At 35.8% G+C, this 20572-nt stretch overlaps 1 protein-coding gene across 1 annotated transcript; it reads left to right on the plus strand.

The window, feature by feature from the left end:
- The first annotated feature begins 353 nt into the window (after positions 1 to 353).
- LOC134531469 (uncharacterized) lies at positions 354 to 13624 on the plus strand. Its single transcript, XM_063367182.1, has 3 exons — positions 354 to 487; positions 6152 to 6227; positions 8661 to 13624. The coding sequence occupies exons 1-3, from the start codon at positions 396 to 398 to the stop codon at positions 9213 to 9215; spliced, it is 723 nt and encodes a 240-aa protein (XP_063223252.1). The 5' UTR covers positions 354 to 395; the 3' UTR covers positions 9216 to 13624.
- The last annotated feature ends 6948 nt before the right edge of the window (positions 13625 to 20572 follow it).

Below are 20572 nucleotides of genomic sequence, written 5' to 3' on the forward strand. Positions count from 1 at the left end.
TCTATATATCCTGACCCAGTTACGGTATCATTCCCATACGCATAACATATAATTCCTTCTGAAATTGTGAATTTTATATTGGTTAGTAAAACAGCGAATATTGAGACTTACTATTGAGGCATATTTAAATTTAAAAGCCCAAGTATATTGTTTGTTCTAAACTGAAGTGACGTGAGGAACTATTCTGATACTGTTTTTGGATTTCTTTGAGAATTATTATACTGAAAAGCTCCATTGTAAGCAACGGCTAACTAAATGCAGTCTGGGCTGCAACCAACAATCTCTGTGGCCAAATATTTTAACAATGGAATGTTCCAAACAAAGCTATTAGCAACCGATTTCTGGTCATTTTGCAAAGGCGATTTATTCGTGTTGCATTGAGAGCGGATAAAAAAATGCGAAGAATATTGCGCGTTTGTGCGTTTGTAATAATCGATGTACTGTTTGCTGAACTCTGCACGTGCATGCCGACGCCGCAGTTCTACAGGTTAGTTAGTTAGTTAGTTAGTTAGTTAGTGACTTCTTACCGAGACACGCATAAATCATAAGCTTTCATGAAATTGGCAGCAAAGTGAGTCAAACACGTAGCACCTTATTCTTAATTATTTAACTTCTAATATGTCGTGTTTTGCACATTATTTTTAATAAATTCATAGTTTAATCATTTATATTTCTATTTAAAATGTCAGTAAATATGTCTATACTTGATGTTTTTTATGAACTCAAAGGCAAATATTTATATCAATCGTAACAGGTACAGATAGCCATGAAATCATGTGGTATGGCGCTTTGGATTTAACCGTTCGTATGTAAAGTTCATCTTAAAACACTTTATTTTTAGTATACCATTAATAAATAAATATAGGTTTTACGAAAACCAATAAAACTTTAGATTTTTCAGTGATTTGGAAAAATTACCTTTTTTATTGATATATAAATGATTAACAAAAAGTAAAGTGCTTCAAGACTACCACTACATAACTGTATGCCACACGATGTTATGCTTTCAATACCTGTTAGGACTTACACAAATGTTGACCATTAAGTTCATAAACACTATTAAGAAATGACTTTTTAGCAAGAAAACCCTTAATAAACAATTATATATGATTATATCATGAATTTATTTAAAATCACGTGCAAAAAACACGAATAATTAGAATGCAAATTTTAGGACCTACTTCCTTAAGCTCTGTTCACATGAGTCGTAAGCTTGGTTCGCTGAGTCACGGAGTGTCAAACGCACTTACTCAAATTTAAAAAAAAACAGCAAATCCTCCATTTTTTTAAAATTTAAATCAGTGATTGCTTGTATTTATTTCAGTGACTCGCAGTGATTTCTACTTTTCATGCAGCGAATTTCACAAAATCGAATATTGTTTCACAGAGAAATTCACTATCAGTTATTAGAACCTCTAAAACAGAAAATTAACTGAAATTACACAGTCAGTTTTAAAGTTAATTTTTTTTTAATTTAAAGTTTGTCAACAGTGAAGTCATTTCAGAAGGAAAATATATTTTTAACTTTTACAAAAGTATCCATTGGAAACCAGGTGCCATGAAATAGTATGAAATACGTGTTTCAAGATAATACTGAGTATTTCTTACGAAAATTGGTGCATATTTTATATTTAATTGATGTTTCGTTCATGCATTATTTAAACCAGGAAAAACAATAGATTAATCAAACTAATAGACTTATTTTGTTTTATTAAGCTAATTATGCCGCTGTTAATGTTGGAAAGTTACTATGGGTACGATTTACAAACAGCTTTAAGTATTGGAGTTACCTGGATAACACAAAGCATAAATGCCCGGGTAATAATCCGAGCAAATCAATAATAACTGCGAACACTATTTTGAAGTGATACAGCTGTTTTCATATAAATATACTAACTAAAAATATCCATAAGTTTTTTTTAAATATGACTCATCTATTTACGAAAGAAATTTACACTGTATAGATGATGATACATAACACTCCCAAACAGAACAGCAACATTGCATATTGTAAGAAACTATCCCAGCTTTTTGTCCGGAGAAAGTTAGGGTAAAATCTAAAAAAACAGAAATCAGGATGACCAGGATATAATGTCAGACCGCCTCCTCTGGAACTTAAGGTTAGTGTCTCTAGTGTCTCTAGTGTCTCACCTATCTCCATTTTAGAGGGTAGGACTAGAGTAAAATTTAATGCTTATCAAGTACGACTGTCACGACATTCCAATCCGCTGTGAGGACAAAGTCAATAAAAATTTTACTTTAAAAAACATAGTACTGAGGAGAGTATCAGTAATATATTGTTGTAGGTTTACAAGTACAACTATAGAATATTTACAATACCTTCTTATAGAATAATAAAGGTTTAAGTGAAGAAGCAAGTTTGATTCATAGTTTCTCAAATTTTGATAGACATGGAGTAAAAGCATATTTATTTTCCACGTTCCACAAAAGTTTCTTAGGAATATAAGACTTTTGATTAGCGCTACTATAATAAAATATTTTGGCAACATCTCTCCATCACATTTCCCTGTGTAACGTGTTTAACGCTATTTTTTTAGTTTTCATTTGACAACTTTTAAAAGATGCGTAAGACTGCTAGGGAGTACTTAAAAATCAGAAAGAAGAATAGTTTTCAATTTTTTATTCTTCTGTAGCAGGTTAGCACTGTCGGCAAAAAAAGTATTTTTGTAATATTCCCATGAACCCTTTGATATCATAATTATTCTGCACGACGACATAACAAAAAATGTAAAGAGAGTATCTCTAGCGGGTAGACAACCTAGCACACATTGTACAACTTCAGTCTAGTTAGTATTTTTCCGCCAGGGTGACATTTGGTTTCTTGGGGCGAAGTATAGTCAAAAGATGTAACAATTAAAACACTATTATTACTGGGGGAAAATGTGACCGAGTATTTCAATACTCGCTAGTTATGTGTAATATCTAACCTAGGTAACGATCAAACTAATGTGTTCACATGTTGCAAATACACTTATAAAAATTAAGAAAATCGGACAAAAATTTAACGAGAATTCTTTAAAATAATGTCCTGCGTGATTTATATACAAAACTTGTGTCATCAGCTACATTATTTGTGGAATTAATTATCGGAGCAGCTACGTCGACCATCAAATCATTCAATTACCAAGGCGAAAGGTTAAACTATATAATGAAACGGCTCCGATAAAAACGAAAAAGACTTGAAAAAGTACTTTATCTCCGGCTTTGTACCAGATTCTGACAAAGAATTTTATTAAAATACTGCCCAACGTGTTAAAATTCATTATACCGTTAGTACCATAAGGTTGTCATATAGCTTTGTAAAATTTGGTTCGCGCCATCGCTACAGTTGGCAGCACCTGGTTAAACATTTCTGTTCCATGTGACTTCCGTTCCATTCACGAAATTACTCCCACCAAATACTGTATACCGAGAGCTAAGATGTTACATGTCAGAAATTTTAGTACCTTAATTTTAATTTTTTACGTTATTTAAAAGTTACAAAATGTAAGTAACGAAACTATAAGTAAATAAATAGCTGAATATTTTAAATAATGTTAATTCTCTCATAATAAGTTAGTTCATTTCTCTGATAATAATTAAGATTTTTTTTTTCAATTAAATTTTATTGTATATACTTTTAAAAACTACTAAACTGGCTTTAATTAGAAAGTTAAAGTGAAAAACAATTCGAATGATTTAAATGTAATTTTTCTATGAAATCGTATCCATTAATATTAATAATGCACGTAAACATAAAGCACACTATTCACACTCAAACACAAGATAGCTTTTGTGAGAGTTATTTCCTGTAAAATAATCTGTTAATATGTAAATTATTGAAAAGATAAAACAATAATGAAAAAAACCTATGATGTGGATATGAGTATCAAAAACAACAATATATTTTTTCTCGAAAATTTAAAATGGTGCTATTTTTTCCTATGTAAAAACTTTGTAGTTGACAACTTCAATTATAAAGCACATATTATCAGTGTTGTATTACCTGTGCATACATATATACACACCAAATTAGCTATAAGTCGCAAAAAACGAAATAATAGTCATGGAAAACGGCATCTTGTGTTTATGAACTGCAGGTAGACACAATAACGCCTATGGGTGCGCAATTACGTGCCCAAAAGTGTTCAGCGAGTTGCATATCACCAGGCGGTCTCAGAGAAACGCTTCCTACTATTAGAGACGCCTGTTACTCGCGGGAAAATGAGATACTTCTTTAGAATGCGACAATATGAGTTGATTAACGAAATTTATTATATTATAAACATGCTCATTGTTCTATTTATCGGAGGGGCATTTGTCCTAAGTTATCACGTACATACGGTATAAATAATATGTATGTTTAATACATTTGTATGAAAAGAAATAAAATGATTACAATCGAAATATAATTTTAATAAAATAGGTTGTCTGCAAAGTTGGTTTACGGACGATAGTTTAACGTGACAACGTCATAACAAAACATTGATGAAATGATTGCATAATTTATAAATAAAATTGAATGATTTTTATTTTAATAATAAAAGAATAAATACTTGAAATTATACTAGTATTCAGATTTTTTAAATGCAAGATTAATTAACCTTTATTGCCGAAATTGTTGTTATAATAAGCAATGAAAACCACATTAACTTTTATCTTCACTTTATAAACAGTCGACGAAACAGTTCACGTGTAGATGTAAGTTGTGTGCTGCCGCTGTCTTTCTTCTCCTCGGACGCATAGGCCAATCGAGTGGAAGAGAGATAGTTGCGACGCAAGCGTACAATGAGCGTAACGGGACACAGCTTAACGGAACAATGTGCGAAACGGGACACTTTTTTCCTGCGTGCAGGCGTAAAGTCATTTTAGGGACGATAGTTTAACGTGACGTCAAAACAAACATTGAGACCTGCAAATTCATCGATATCTCCTCGTGCCAGGCTATACTTCACAAACGTGTGCATAATAAAGTCGACGTTGTCTTCATCGTCTTCAACCATCTGTCAGGGTCGCACATGGTTTGGTGTTTGTCGAGGAATTCCTGTCAAATAATGCGCGATTCATTTACAAAGGCCATTCAAGTGTAGAAACTGTTATAGTATAATCTGTTGCACCTGATTAATTTAATCCTACGGGTCCTTTTCACAGGGCAGAACGGTGTTCAAATATTCCCCGTAATGGTTCAATGTTAAGGGGAATGTATGTGTATTAGTGAGGCGGGATGATAAGTGCGACGATAGCTGGTATTTCTATTGCGTTATAACCTCTAAGCATAAGGCTCTGAACTGGCGTGCAGTATCCTCGTCGTCACAGGAAAACTGTGAAATCTGAGCGGTCACCGTAACATTATACGGTGGAGAAATTAATATAAAGGTGTATTGCAAATCCTTTAAGTGCTTTCAAGAATCTGTGCCGGTTGTTTTAAGCCTAAAAATTATTCCGAGAACACGCCTTTTTGGCATTTTCACTATACTAAAAACACAGTTTATTAAGTTAATCCAAAATCAAAAAGTACTTTTCGGCCTTCAGCTAATTCTTAAATGGTTTTCGTAAACATACCACACTCAGACATCTTGAGCAGTTTTGAAACAGCGTGTTTTTTTTCTGAAGCTCTGCACACGTTATGTGCGCCTGGGCAGACGGCGCCATAAAGTGATAGCGTATCCCGGTATGATTTTTGCCAATTCAAAGTATTTTTTTTTGTAAATAAAACAGAAAATTCATGTTAAATCAAAGAAAAAATTTAAATTTACATGAAAACAACTGTATCACTTCATGATAGTGTTCGCTGTAATACTGGGTTCGGATTCTTTCCTGGGCACTCCTGCTTTGTGTTGTCCCAGTACCTCCATTAGTTAAAGTTATTTGTAAATTTTTCCCTTAATTGCTTTACAGAATTAACTGCGCATGTTGATAAGCATATGAAAATCAAATCATCCCCATTATCGAATACTTAGTATTATCTCGAAAAATAATCAAACCATGTGTCGTACAAAATTGACAATATCTTTCTTGCAGGATTACGAGCTATTTCTTAACAACTGGTTGCCAAAGGAATCTTTTGTGAAAGTACAGGAAAAATGTGTGGTTTCCCACCGCGCCTGAAGGACGGACATGCCTCGCCCTGAGGTCGGAAGCATTGTTTCAGCGGGAGTCCGGTGGTGGAGCTCCCTGGCGCTGCCATCGCCGGGCGAGCCAGCCCGCGGGCCAGCGGGGGAGCGGGGGTGAGTACTGATCGTGGGTGCCGGGACTCTGAGACTGTGGAGACTTCCCGGACACTGGTGAGCGCCGCGGCAGGCTGGTGGTGCGACGAGCGGAGCTCGAGCCAGGGTCGTCGAGCAGGGCACGCACAACCGTCCACGTGCACCGGACAGCAGTTCCGTGTCAGAGCCGCGTGCTGTTTCCCTCATGGCCGCGAGTCACAGAGACTGAGCTGACCCGCCTGCGCCCGTACTCGCCATTTGCCAACAGCACTGGCAGTGTAGACCGATGTGAACCAAACACACACTTTTTAATGTGTATCCTAGCTCTCGGTATACTGTATTTGGTAGGAGTAATTACTTGACTCGGAAGTCGCATGGAACGGATATGTGTAACCACGTTGCTGACTTTTGTGGCGAATAACGGGAACCAAATTTAACACAGCAAAAAAGAAACTTAATAGTGTTAACTGTTTAATGAATTTTTAACAAAATTGGCTATTTATTAGGGTTATAAAATTCCTTGTTGAAAATCAGCCAGAGTTTAGTAATTTTTTTTAAATTTTGTTTTGCATTTATCGCAGCCGTTTCTTAATATAGGTTAAAATTTCGCTCTGCAAATCGCATAATTCGGTAGTCGACGTAGCTGCTCTAGCAACGAATTTTTAGCGGCGTGTGCAGAAACTACGTTTAAATCGCTTCCAGAATTAAAAAAAATAATAATTATATGCGTATATTTATCACGCTTAACAATATTTAGAAGATTTCCACGTAAAACTTGGTGTGCGAATTTCATATCATAAGTGTATTTTCAACACAAGAACATGTGAATTTTTTCGTTACTAAGATTAGATGTAATACATCTCTGGCGAGTAGAAACTAAAAGACTCGCTCACAATTTTTTGTTAAATATCATTTAATGTCAGCAAAACCAAACCCACTAGTAATGAAATAACAAACAAATACTGCATTAAAATTCAGATGTACAAAGCGCTATGAGTTGCAGGAAGCAAAATTTCCTGATTGTACGAAAGCTCCAGTCAATGAGGAACCTTTGCGCCACATGCTCATGGATTCAAATTGTTAAATTGATAGAACTTTCAGTACAGAAATGATATATACTTTCGTGGTTAGAAGCAGAATTATTGTGTTATGTACGAAAACTAGTAACCTGCATTTGTTAATTATTTATTGGCTTGGAATGGGGCTGCGTACTGTTGATAAAAATTAACTCAATAATGAATAGCATGGAAAAATTAATAATATTTTAGCTGACATTTTTACGTGAATATTATTTAAATATTAATCAAAAAATTTGCACATGATAAAAGCACGCCTCGTCTCTCGCTAAGATATTATTCGTTCCAAACCCGGCTTGTTTGGAGAAGGAATTTTCACAACTTGGAGGAGATTCACACCAAGGCCAGATGCTGCTTCACGATCTCCATTCCTGACCTACAGAGATAGATAAAAAAATGTCTGTACTTTGCACAAGATTCCTTTGGAAACCAGTTCCAATAAATGTTTTTTTGTAATACTACAAATATATTGTAACTTTGTATGAGAAATTGCTATGGGTATTTTTTTCATGTATGAAATACGTTTTTGAGATAATTCTGAATATTTCTCTCGAAAATTGGCACATAATTTTATATTTATTTGATGTTTTATTCTAGCATAATTTTTAAACATGGTACAGACAATCGATTTTTCAATAATTGTACTTTATTTTGTTTTGTTACGCTTGTTTATGTGCGCAGTTAAAACTTAAAGCTATTCAGGGAACGGCTTACAAAATACTTTATCTATTGAAGGTACTGGGACAACACAAAGCATAAATCCCGGGTAAGAATACAAACCCAGTGTTACTACGAACCCATTTTGTAATGATACAGTTGTTTTCGTTCAAATGTACAAGTGTACAAATATCTGCTATTTGACATGAATATGTCTGTTCCATTTACAAAACAAAAACACAAACACAATGTATGAACTTTTCCCTGGGCTTGACGACTTGACTACATCGTATGGCCTATACAATATTCAGCTTTGTGAATTGGCTTAAAGTATGAGAACCATCATGAATGTTTGAATAAAACATCAAATAAATATAAAATTGTGGGTAGAATTTTGGTAAGAAATATTCAGTATTATCTAGAAAAAAAAATGTATTTCATGTATGCAAAAATAACCATAGTCATGTGTTGAACAAGGATGTAATAAATTTTTTCTAGTATTACAAACTATTTCTTGGCAATTGGTTTCCAAAATAACATTTTGCAATAGTCCGGAAATTGTTTTTTCCCTATGTACTTTAGTTACTTTAGTTCACACATTGGTGTGGCCCAAAATGATAAGTAACACGAGATGAGCACACCGGCAATGTTTTCCCACTACGCTAACAAGGTCATTAAGACCTGAGTCAGTGGTGTTGATAAAGCGTGTTCTGTGTTGAAGATGGTGTACGTGCTGGTTGGTTTGGTGAGCCTCCCTCTGCTGGTCACCGTGCTGTGGCTGCTGCGCCAGTTGTGGCGCATGCTGGCCTCCTGCGCCGGCCGGGGCTGTCCCGCCAGTCGGCCCGACCACGGCCTGGAGGAGGTCGTGATCATACCCGCCGACCACCAGTTGCACTGCTCAGTTGCTCAGGGCGTGCCGTCTTCTAGCAGTGCCCTGCTGTGTGATGGGCCACTAGCATCTTCCCAACAACAACACCAGTTTTCACCTGTTTCTCTGATGGAAGAGATGTTGCTTGCGTCGACTCGTGAACAGATGCAGAGTGCATCAACACCTGGTGACACACAACTGGTGACCTGCCACCAGTCTCCTAGCCGTCACACAGTTAAGACGGAAGCAGAGGCCACATGCGACCAGGATCAAGAGGTGCTTTCTCCTCCGATGCAGGATTTGGAAGCGTTTTCTATACCTGATGCCTACACACAGTATACCCAGGAGTTAGGGGTGAGTATAATAATAACTATAATCATCACGAGGATAAAACCAATGGCAAGGTAAACATTCTCAATGTACTTACGAGATAAAAATAATAGTTTTAACAAACTATAACATACTCTTTCATATAAAATCAACTAAAAAATAGAAAATAAATTTTAATAAATTTGAGTTAAGAATAGTGTAAATAATAAAAAATGTATTTTATTGTAAAAAAAATCATGGGGTGCATGGTGTCATTAGTTATAAATATGTTATTGACAGATATGCGTAGAAGAATTATCATTTGATAATATCTTAAAAAGCACCCCACGCTTTTTTTGCAATAAATAAGATTTTTTTTCTTATTTACACTATTCTTAACTCAAATTTAATAAAATTTATTTTCTATTTTTTGTGGGATTTTCTATAAAAGAGTAATCCTATATTTTATTTTTTATGCTATTATTAATTATCAATTTTTTGTTGGATTTTCTATAAAAGCGTTTATTTTAGTTTGTTAACTATTATTTATTTTTTTTATTTTTAGTTACTTTTCTTTATTACATCAATTATTTATTAAAGTGAATTTGAGTCAATATTGCCTGCTTTTAAAATAAATATTCGATATAGCGTGTTGAAGAACTATAGTACACAATATTTTAAATATCCTAATATGAAAATCAATGATTTTAAATAAAATCGGGAAGTCATTCATGTATAATTCTAAGTCGGTAACTGATCCGAGAAATGATCAATTTGGGTGCCTGCTGCCTCCCTTTGATGAGATAGCTGGTTCTCAGGTTCCCTCAACAAAAATTTCATCTTATTCAAAGTCGGTAACTTATCCGAGAAATAGTTGATCGGGACGCCTGGTAGATTCCCTTCTTGGTCTTGCGGCAAAGACACTACCAGTAAGGAAAAAAAATCGCTAACCCTGATTATCCTAGTAAGGATAAAGGGTTCAAAATATAGAAATGCCATCGGTCCTTGATAAGTACGCCAAATTTCGAGTTAAACCGACGTTTTGAAGGAGGACAAAATCATATTCAAATTTTCCATTACATACTAACATACATACGTATGAAGCAAATAAAAGCTTATCAAAAAAGAACCAACAGGTGCCTGACATCCCTGGATGTAGAATGGAATGATTTATATCCTTGGGACGCTGTGGTTGGAGAACATTAAGAAGATATTGTCGGCTAACGACAATGTGCCCCACATTTGCACTTTTGATGAACCTAGATCCCAATCCTCTACACTGAATGAAAAGTTAGTAAACTTAAATAAAATATTCGTGGCGAGGAGTCTCAGGAGACTTTTACTCTGATGATGAGAGCTGAAATATCAAACGCAACGTTGGTGAACTCTTCACTTTTAACGTATTTAAAGCCTACGAAATAATTATACTTTTTATTGTAATTTTAGAAGGGAATATATACTTGACCCAACAAACTGTTTCGTTAACTCGACTGTTTACATCAAACAAAGATTTTTTTATCAGTGAGAGTACTTGAAATATCTGATAGCTACATTTCTATATTCCCGAAGTGAGTTTGGTGTAACGAGGAACACAGCCAGATATACCAACCAGGAATATTTATAGCAATGCATGGAATCTTAAGATGATGGCACCACTAGTTTATCACCAACGCAATCCACTTCAGACCTCCCAGGATCAAATTTGGGAACTCTATTATGTTGTCATCCAGGTCTCACTATCCATAGCCTGTCATACCATGGTTTTCGATCCAAAGATAGTCAGATAACCGCGCTCGGATGCGAAGATCACTAATTATCGACTGCCGAAAGGCGCCGAACGGAGCTGCGTTATTTATTTTTTGCGAGTAGAGAAAGTGGTATTCCACATATTAGTTTTACTGCGTGATTGATTTCAGAATACTGGTTAATGTTAACAAAGTTTCTTTTTGGTTAACTAGTATTTATAGACTTCCTGCTGATGACTAGGCAAATGAAAATCAGTACCAGTACAATTGAAAGATGTATTTACTTTATTATTTCGTTTATTTTGGTTCTTCCTCGTCAACAACGAGGTCATTGCAAACAGACAAACACAATGCAAGTCAGAGAAGCAGGGGTAAGTAATATGCAATGGCCTATAGTAAAAACACAATTCTAGGATTTGTTTTGAATGATTTCAGGAAAACTTTGTAAAAACCTACATCAGAATTTATGGTTTAGTATTCAAACCCAATTCCTCCAGAAAGCGAGTCTATTATTTTACCTAAGTTCCACTTTCCTCGGTACTACTTTTGATAGAACGTTACGCATTTGAAAAAAAAAGGCACTCTGTTAAAAATTATTCCAATCCGGGGATTAAGAAGAAGCTACAGAAATTTTGTCAAATTACTTGGACCGTAAGATTTCTGTAAAATTAAGCTATCTTTAATCATTTTCGCGATATATCATACTATCTCATCACTTGCAAGCAGTATCAGGTGACATTGTTTTGCTTATGCTTGTCACGCTGAAGTATTTCTAGTCAGGTAAATTTCACGCATTAATACGTAGCTTAAATGGCATTCATAATGGTCCACTCAGTCTATTTCCCGGATGTAAAGCCAATTATTATTATATTCTTGTAATAATGCCTGAAATGACATTACTATAAAAACAATAGTTCGAATGTTATTTAACATTTTAATATGCTTTGTTTACCAAGTCAAGACACTACTGGGTCCAGTGCTGTAGCTTGGTTTGACGGGAAGAATCTAAAACAAGTGATAAGTAGAAGAATATATATGTTTTAGGCTTTAAGTTAAACTATATACCCATTTAGTTTGTTATTACACACATCAATGTTATTAAATTACAGATTTAACAGGAAAAACGTGATTTTCGCCAACAGGATAAATTCATTAGCATTTTAGTTTATTCACACTAAAATTTTCACAAATCTGAGGCTTTAACTTACTGCTAGCTTTTATTTATTTTTGAAGCACTCCCCGGACCATTCTCGTGACTCACGAATCAGTTATCGGTTTTTCACAACTAAGGAAAGCCCATATTAATGTATAATGACAGTAACAGTTTTGTATTCATAGTGCAATTTATGTATGCGTGTTTCAGAAAATCAGCTTTATGAAATCAACTATATTCGCAGTTATGACAGCCAGCATCTCTGGCCTTATGTTACTGCAAAGGACGTGGTGCATTTTGGCTTCTATTACGCCCAATTGGCTCCATGGCGTCACTCAACACCGAAACATCCAGCTTACTTATCTGAGAGAAGTGGGGGAGGGGTTTAATGCTTACCCTCCCGAACACCGACAAAAATCGCCATTTTCTCCGAGGGAAGAGGCCTTTGAATTTTATTCTCTTGAACAAGTGGTAGTCGACAGATCGTTTCCGAGGAAAGAGGTATGTGAGACCTATCCCCCCGAGCAGCTGCATGAGTCACCATCATCGCCAGGGAAAGAGGCCTTTGAAAATTATCCTTCTGAGCAGCTGCAAGATTCACCATCATCTTTGAAGGAAGAGGTCTACGAGACTTGTCCTCTTGAACAGCTGCAAGCATCAACATCATCCTCAAGGGAAAGGGCTGTTGAAGCTTATCCTTACGAGCAGCTGCAAGACTCACCATCATCTTTGAGGGAAGAGGTCTATGAGACATATCCTCCCGAGCTGCATGAGGCACCATTATCTCCATGGGAAGAGATTTTTGACACTTATCCTCCCAAGCAGCTGCAAGATTCGCGATCACCTATGAAGGAAGAGGTCTACGAGACTTGTCCTCTTGAACAGCTGCAAGCATCAACATCATCTCCAAGGGAAAGGGCCTTTGATGCTTATCCTCCCGAGCAGCTGCAAGAGTTTCCATTCCCGTTGAAGGAAGAGGTCTATGAAACATATCCTCCAGAGCAGCTGCATGAGTCACCATCATCTCTGCAGGAAGAGGCCTTTGAGAATTATCCTTCTGAATACCTACATGTATCGACATTATCTGAGAAGAATGAGGTCTTTGAGACTTATTCTATTGAACCGCTGCAATCATCAACATCATTTCCGAGGGAATATGTGAATGAGACTCATCCTTCCGAACAGCTGCAAGTGGTATCACCACACAAGAGAAACAAGAGTTCTGGTCCCCTTACCTACTATAAGCTACAACTACCACCGTTTCCTCCACAAGTTCCTTTAAAAGAAGAGCTGTATGAAACGTTTCCTCCTTTGAAAGCATTGTCTGCGAAGAAAGAGGTCATTGAGACTTATTATATTGAACCGCTGCAATCATCAACATCATTTCCGAGGGAAGATCTGAATGAGACTCATCCTTCCGAACAGCTGCAAGTGGTATCACCACACAAGAGAAACAAGATTTCTGGTCCCCTTACCTACTATAAGCTACAACTACCACCGTTTCCTCCACAACAAGTTCCTTTGAAAGAAGTGGTGTATGAAACGTTTCCTCCTTTGAAAAATGATATTGACACAACCCCTTCAGAATAAAGAGGCATTTTTGCGATAAACCAATGACCGTGTTTCTATCATACCTTAAGGACAAATGATTTTAGACCATTTTCTAGACCAAATGCACATGCAATCATACTTCCCAAGGGTGAGTGGTAATAGTGTCACTGACACGTATACTTTCCCAAGAAGCAATTTGAGGTCACATTAGCCATTCGTCAACTGAATGGTTACGGTGCGCCTTAGAACATCAGCGTACAATGTACAACGATTTAAAAGGTACATTACGACAGCTTCGATGCCAAACCGATTGATCTAATGATTCCGTAGAACTAAATTGCCACTGTGATCTATGAGTCGAAAAGGGGACAAGGGCATGTCAAAAAGGATAGTTTCTTCGTGATCTCAACTCTAAATAATCTACTTATCTTACAAATAAATATCATTAATTTCTTTAGCAAACATCAAACATGCGCATCCTGGTTGACATTCAGATAATGCCAAGGAGTGGATATTTACGCCACCCATTCATATTGTTAGAGACATCCTTGGCCTGATAAATGACTTGAAAGAGGCATTATTTAAAAATATATTCTGGCTTTATAGATTTCCGTTTATTATACAGTGCTCACATATGTGTAGCTAAAACCAGGAGATTAAAATTTGAGATCATTCACAAAATATCATTTCCAAATAAGATGCTGCTTTAAACTACTGAATATCATTGAAATTCCACTTATTTATAGTAAATGAATTTACCTAATTTTCTGTTCGAACAGTTTTTTAAGAGTCCACTTTTACTTTTAAAAGCGTGAAATAAATCTAAATAAAAAATACCATTGTAAAAGAACCTAAGCTTTTTGTCCGAAACTATGTCACATCAAAGTTCTTTATGAATTATTCGTGCATTTGATTTAGATTTATAAATAGCGTGGAAACCCATTAGCTAAAGAACATAACAGAAAGATCAACCAAAAATGTATGCTAACTAGCTCATCAGAATATTGCTTATATCGCCGTTGTGATTTAAATGTTTTACATGACGGGAAGAATAATGTTTATTATAACGTGAAGTGCTTGAAACACGTTAGTAATGTAAAATCAGCCGAGAAAAAAAAAATCAAATTTTATTTTCTACGAGCCATACCAGTACCCCGAATAAACAATTGGTAACAGAAACGACAGAATCGGTTTAATCCCGAACTCGCTCAATGTTTGTTTACTTTTCGGTCGCCAACTTCAGGGCGCGTTTTGCCAATGCCGGGATAGCAGTTTAGTCGGATTTGAATTAAGTACTGTATTAGTTAGTGATTGCGAGTGAAATCATTGTATTGTAAATGATTTAAGCGTGTACTTGCGATGATATATTTTTGAGTTTATTTTATTTGTGCGTGCTATTATTTATATTCAAGGGTATACATGACGTAAGTCAATGTGGAGTTCGTGAAATGTTTTGCAATTTTTTCCCGTTTATTTTAAGGAATTGTAATGACAGTTGTAAAACATAAGAGGAAATTAATACTTACGTAGTTACTATTTACTGGAAATCAGAATATCCCAACAATATAAAGCAATGTTTCGAATTTTCTCAACCTGTGTATGGTAGGACACGGCATTTTTAAAATTTGAGTTTCTAAAGCACATAACTTCCTTAAGGCACAAAGTGTTGTGTGTATTTCGTTTTTATTTATCCACAAGGAACTACCTTCCTTATATTTTAAGTCAAATTTATATAGCCTATACTCTGTATTATAAAATCTTTCATTATTTAATTTTTTTACAATATTATTATTATTATTGAGATAATGAAGTGCTGTAAAGTCCTCAATGGTGTTCAATTCTACAAATACATTTACTCTTGTATTTTAAGTGTAGTAACAAGATTTGTGTGACAGGTTAGCCTACTCCAGATAAACTTTCCAACTGCCTGCATGGTAGATTACTATAACAGGTCACTTGGATGCTTCCAGCAAACCTTGTACAGAACATATCATGAAATGGTGTCTTTGTGGCTAGGCACGATTACAAACTATTAATTACTGGTATATATTTATACTGCATTATTTATAGTAATTGACAGGAAATTATGTAGGCTCGACATTTGCGTACACTTATTAACATTATGCAAGGTTTTTGGTTTTTGTTTTTGGTGTTTTGTATTTACGTCTAATATCTTTGTACAAACGTGTACACACAGAAGATCTGATAAGATGAACAAAATAAGCTAAACAAAATGTCATAATGATATGTTGTCCTCCCATTAAGAGCTAAAATTTACAGACGTGAAAGTTTCTTCAGTTAGTTTCAATAAGAAAATGGTTAAGTAAACTTAAATGTTAAATTAATTTGTGTTATGAGATTCCACTTAGTTAACAAGCAAAAAAACGTAGGTAGCTATTTAGGCCTACATTAAAAATAGATATGATGTGCATTTACAATGTTTATTATATTATAAGTATGTAAATACATGTTTGATTAGTCACGAGGATAACTAAACCTCACCTATAAGCCATGATTCATACTGTGGGGCATTTAAAGAGTTTTGTATCAATATCTAAGTACAAATGTGTAATAAAGTGTGTTACAGTGTGGTTTTGAGTTGGTTATAGCAATTTCTGCAACCTGCACGTGTAGGCTAAGCTGTGTGGTGTGTCACTGCACAGAGCAGACAAGGTCTCTTAAGGATTGAAGTAGCTTTAAAAGGAGTTTATTCAAGTTAAAATTTATAACAAGAGTCTCCCGCGGATCATATACCCTTCTTTATATGATGGTTCCCATTTTATACATCAAGCCTTGGGCTTAATAATAGTGGACAGCCTCCACCTGATAATCAATGTATGTCCTCTGTAAGACTGGAGTTGAATTACAAATTGATATTAATGTTTGAGTACATAATGGTTTATTTAATCTTTAGTAGATTAGATTATTATACAGCATGACAGTAAAACAAGAGTGTTCAGGGTGTTAATTCTAACCATTCAGGAATTTAGTTTATTTTCTAAACTTATGCTTGTAAAAACATTTCTTAGTCATATTGCTTCTGAAACATGGAACATAAAGGATAATCCTAAAGTCATAACACACACTTATAAAATATTTTAAATGAATGTTGTACAGTAAACCCGCATAATAATTTTCTCACTTATTAAGTTCACATAGTTATTCCCTTGATCAATTCCATATATCCCTACGTTAATTTTTCCCATTCATAATATTTGTGTTAATAGATACTTACCGCGTATAATGTTCAGCATTTGTGGAAAAAATAAAATAATAATGTTTATCTTTTATCTTTAGAATTATATTTATCATTAATTTTTAATAATTTACATATTGCCAAACTTTAACCAAATAATTTGTACTGCACATGACCATCGAATCCTTTGCTTCATGCCACACGCTGTTACAATTGTATTTTTCGACCAATCATCTGCTTGCATTTGTATAGACTGAGAGGCTGTTCCATTTTTCTTATTTGAGTTACACCACGTGACGAATACACAGCAAACCAGATTACCACCTGCCAGAATTTGTGGATCTGTTTGCATTATTTTTTTTTTGCAAGCACTGCATGCACTTTGTATCGTGCACAGTAAACAATAATTGATAACCCGCAAACAAGGGGTTTTTGTTTGCAATCTTTTTGACGTGACAACATCTAATAAATCGATGAACGCCGGCTGCACGCACGAAAAAGTGTCCCGTTACGCACATTGTCTAGTTACGGTGTGTCCCGTTACGCTCATTGTACGCTTGCGCTGCATCTGCCTATCTTCCACTCGATTGGAACAAGCATTGATTTCCTTTTTCGAGGCACATTAAACTTGAAAAACTCCCATTCGTTTCTTAGTTTTCCTATCATCGTCCTTTCCTTAACAGAATAACACAGATTGGAAGAAGTTAAATAGCAAACATGTATAAAAGTTATAGTTAAAATAATCTGTTCGTTAAAGTAATAAACATATTTGAATTAATGAGTGCAAATAAAAGTATATTTATCAATTAAATTGTAGATTTAATTTCACTCCTTTGTATCCATACAAGATAGTGATAATTCAATAAAAATGATTCAATTTTATTCATAAAAGTATGCAATCATTTCATCAATGTTTTTTTTTATGACATCACGTTAAACTATCGTCCGTAAATCGACTTTACAGGCAACCAATTATTTATTGTGGTTATTGAATTTAATTCAGTTTATTGATATACTTGTATAGTTTTTCTAACATGCTGACAACAATAGGTAAGTGTAATTTGTGAGAATACAGAATGCCATTTGAGTAAAATTTGTTTTTGTGTAGCAACTGAATTTGAACTATGTATTTCCCTGTTAAGAAGTTTTTAGGATCCAGTCCCTTGAAAAACGTATTAACAGAGTTTTACTGTATATACTAATATTTCTTCTCTGTGTTAGTCAATTGTTGCAAATTGGATGATAGCTGTAATTGCTGAAACATCACATGTTAAGTCTCTTTGTATAACCTTGTGGCATAAAACACTCCTATTTGTATTTACCTCTGTCAGTATTAATCATGTATAATAATTCAAATTCACGTTTACGATAACATGTGTACGACCTTGTTGTGCCCTAGGTGCATGCCCTCTCCCTTGATTTAGGCCTACCTCTGTTATTTAGTGAGATACTGTATTCGACGCCTGCGGGGCTTGCAGCCTGCAATGCTTACGCACCTAGAGAGCAGTCTGTCGTCCAGGCAAGCAGTGGTTCTGTGTGAAGAAAAAAGATTTCCAGGGATAGAAAAATCCTCAACATCCTGAGATGACGTAATACTGGAAGGCGGCCATTGCTGCGTCTACCTAGGAGACTGTTCTTAAAGGTTCTTTTCCGGGCTAATCGTCGCTACTACGGGTTTATAAACCCCTCCAGAGCGAGTAAGAGCTAAGTCCGCCCGGTGCCTGCCGCACCGAGTATCGTCACTTTGCCCGCTGAGGAGGACTCCATAGATCGCCGCTGGAATGACGCACGTCTGGTATGGCAACGAAGCCCTAAGTTAAATTTTGAACTTGAGATGATAGAATATTTCAGAGGTATATATGGCTGCAAGAGTTGGGTGAACATATTCTAAGTCGAGTCTGGACTTAATAAATTTCTGGGGACGTGGCGTGTCGTTGCCGTGTTTATGTTGGTGACATATTTCATGAACATATTTCATGGTGGCTGGTGGCGTTTGTGGCTGGGAGTCGTTGAGCTGAGTAGGGGGACCATAAGGATACTGGACCAATGTAAACATTGAAATGTAAACACAGGCCACAGTACCCCCATGGGCGCCGCCATCTTGTCACGTGGGGGCCGCCATCTTGTCACGTGGGGACCGCCATTGTTGTTGACATTGGCTACCAGGGCGCGCCACCGTCGCCGCCACTGGGCGCCGCCATTGTTGTTGACAGTGGTTACCAGGGCGCGCCGGTAGGCCGCCATCTTAGTTCAGCCTTTAGTTACCGGAGCGCGCCACCGTCGCTCCGAAGGCGGGAATTGTATACAAAAAAACCTGGGCGCTGGGTGGATTCGATCCCGGGGACGCACCAACGTCGTGGTTAGGAGACGGACGCCTTGACCACTAGACCACGAGACCATATGAAGTATGGGGAATTAAATAACGAACATATGCTTTAAAGAAGCTATGCCTAAAAGAAGCTATGTCTTTAAAATTTCGAAAAGCAATACTAGCTATGTCTTTATAAAAAAAAAAGCTATGCCTATAGACCCCACCACTCGACAACCGCCGCCATGTTGTATGCTTAAAACAATTGACGCCATGATGTATGCTTAAAGCAATTAACATTATGCTTAACCGCCATGTCTTTAAAAAAAATATATGCCTATAAACCCCCACCCCCGCCATTATGCTTAACCACCATATCTTTAAATTTAAAAAAAATCTTAAATAATACAGTCATTATAGCTATGTCTATAAAACCCCACCACCATAGTAGCTATGTCTATAAAACCCCACCGCCATATTAGCTATGACTAAACCCCTCCACTAAATGTATGCTTAAGCGCCATATTTAAATTTCGAAAAGAAATAAAATAACGTTATATTTAAATTAAAAAAATATATATGCGTAAAGGCCCCGCCATACTAGCTATGCCTAAACAGTTAACTTTCGAAAAGAAATAAAATACCGATATATTTAAATTAAAAAAATATATATATGCGTAAAGGCCCCGCCATACTAGCTATGCCTAAACAGTTAACTTACGAAAAGCAAACCGCTATATTTAAATTTCCAACAACCATGTTTCAGTATGCTTAAAGCCGCCATATTAGCTATGACTAAAGAAACATAACTTCAAAATCCCACGCAGAGAGAGCGAGATGTTGCCTGCTGGAGCGTCACTCGTAAACTGCGCAATTATAATCCCCACAACATATTATAAACATAATAATGTCTTTAAAAAAATGCTTGAAGTAATAAGCATAGTTAAAAAAAATGTGTTAAGCATTTTTAAAATCCATAATATTGTGTAAAAAATGTGTTAAGCATTACGTTACGCCGAGTAAAATAAATAATAAGCATAGTTAAAAGTTTTAATAATATTAAGAATATTTAAAAACATTGTGTAGTAAATGGCTCTCGGCCAATGTGTTAAGCATTACAAACGCCGTGCTGGAAGCCCTGCTCGTGCGACCAGGAATGTGTTTACCTGCTGTGTAACAGTGAAAGTGTTTTCCACAGAGAAACAAGGTCAGGCCATCGCTGCGTATAGGAAAGGAGCAAGCACAAGGAATATACAGAGGTGGAAATAAAATCCCCACGTCATATTATAAGCATAATATAGGCACCATGTTGTATGCTTAAAACCCCCGCCATACCTACGCCGCCATGATGTAAGCTTAAAACACACACACACCCAAGTATGCCTAAAAGAAACCCCCGCCATAAGAGCTATGCCTAAACCGCCAAAATTAAATTTCCAATAGTCATATTTAAATTTGGAAAATAACCCGCCATGTTTAAATATCGAAAAGCAAATACCGCAA

Source organism: Bacillus rossius, chromosome 3, assembly GCF_032445375.1.
Source record: "Bacillus rossius redtenbacheri isolate Brsri chromosome 3, Brsri_v3, whole genome shotgun sequence".
In the NCBI taxonomy this organism is placed as follows: Eukaryota; Metazoa; Arthropoda; class Insecta; order Phasmatodea; family Bacillidae; genus Bacillus; species Bacillus rossius.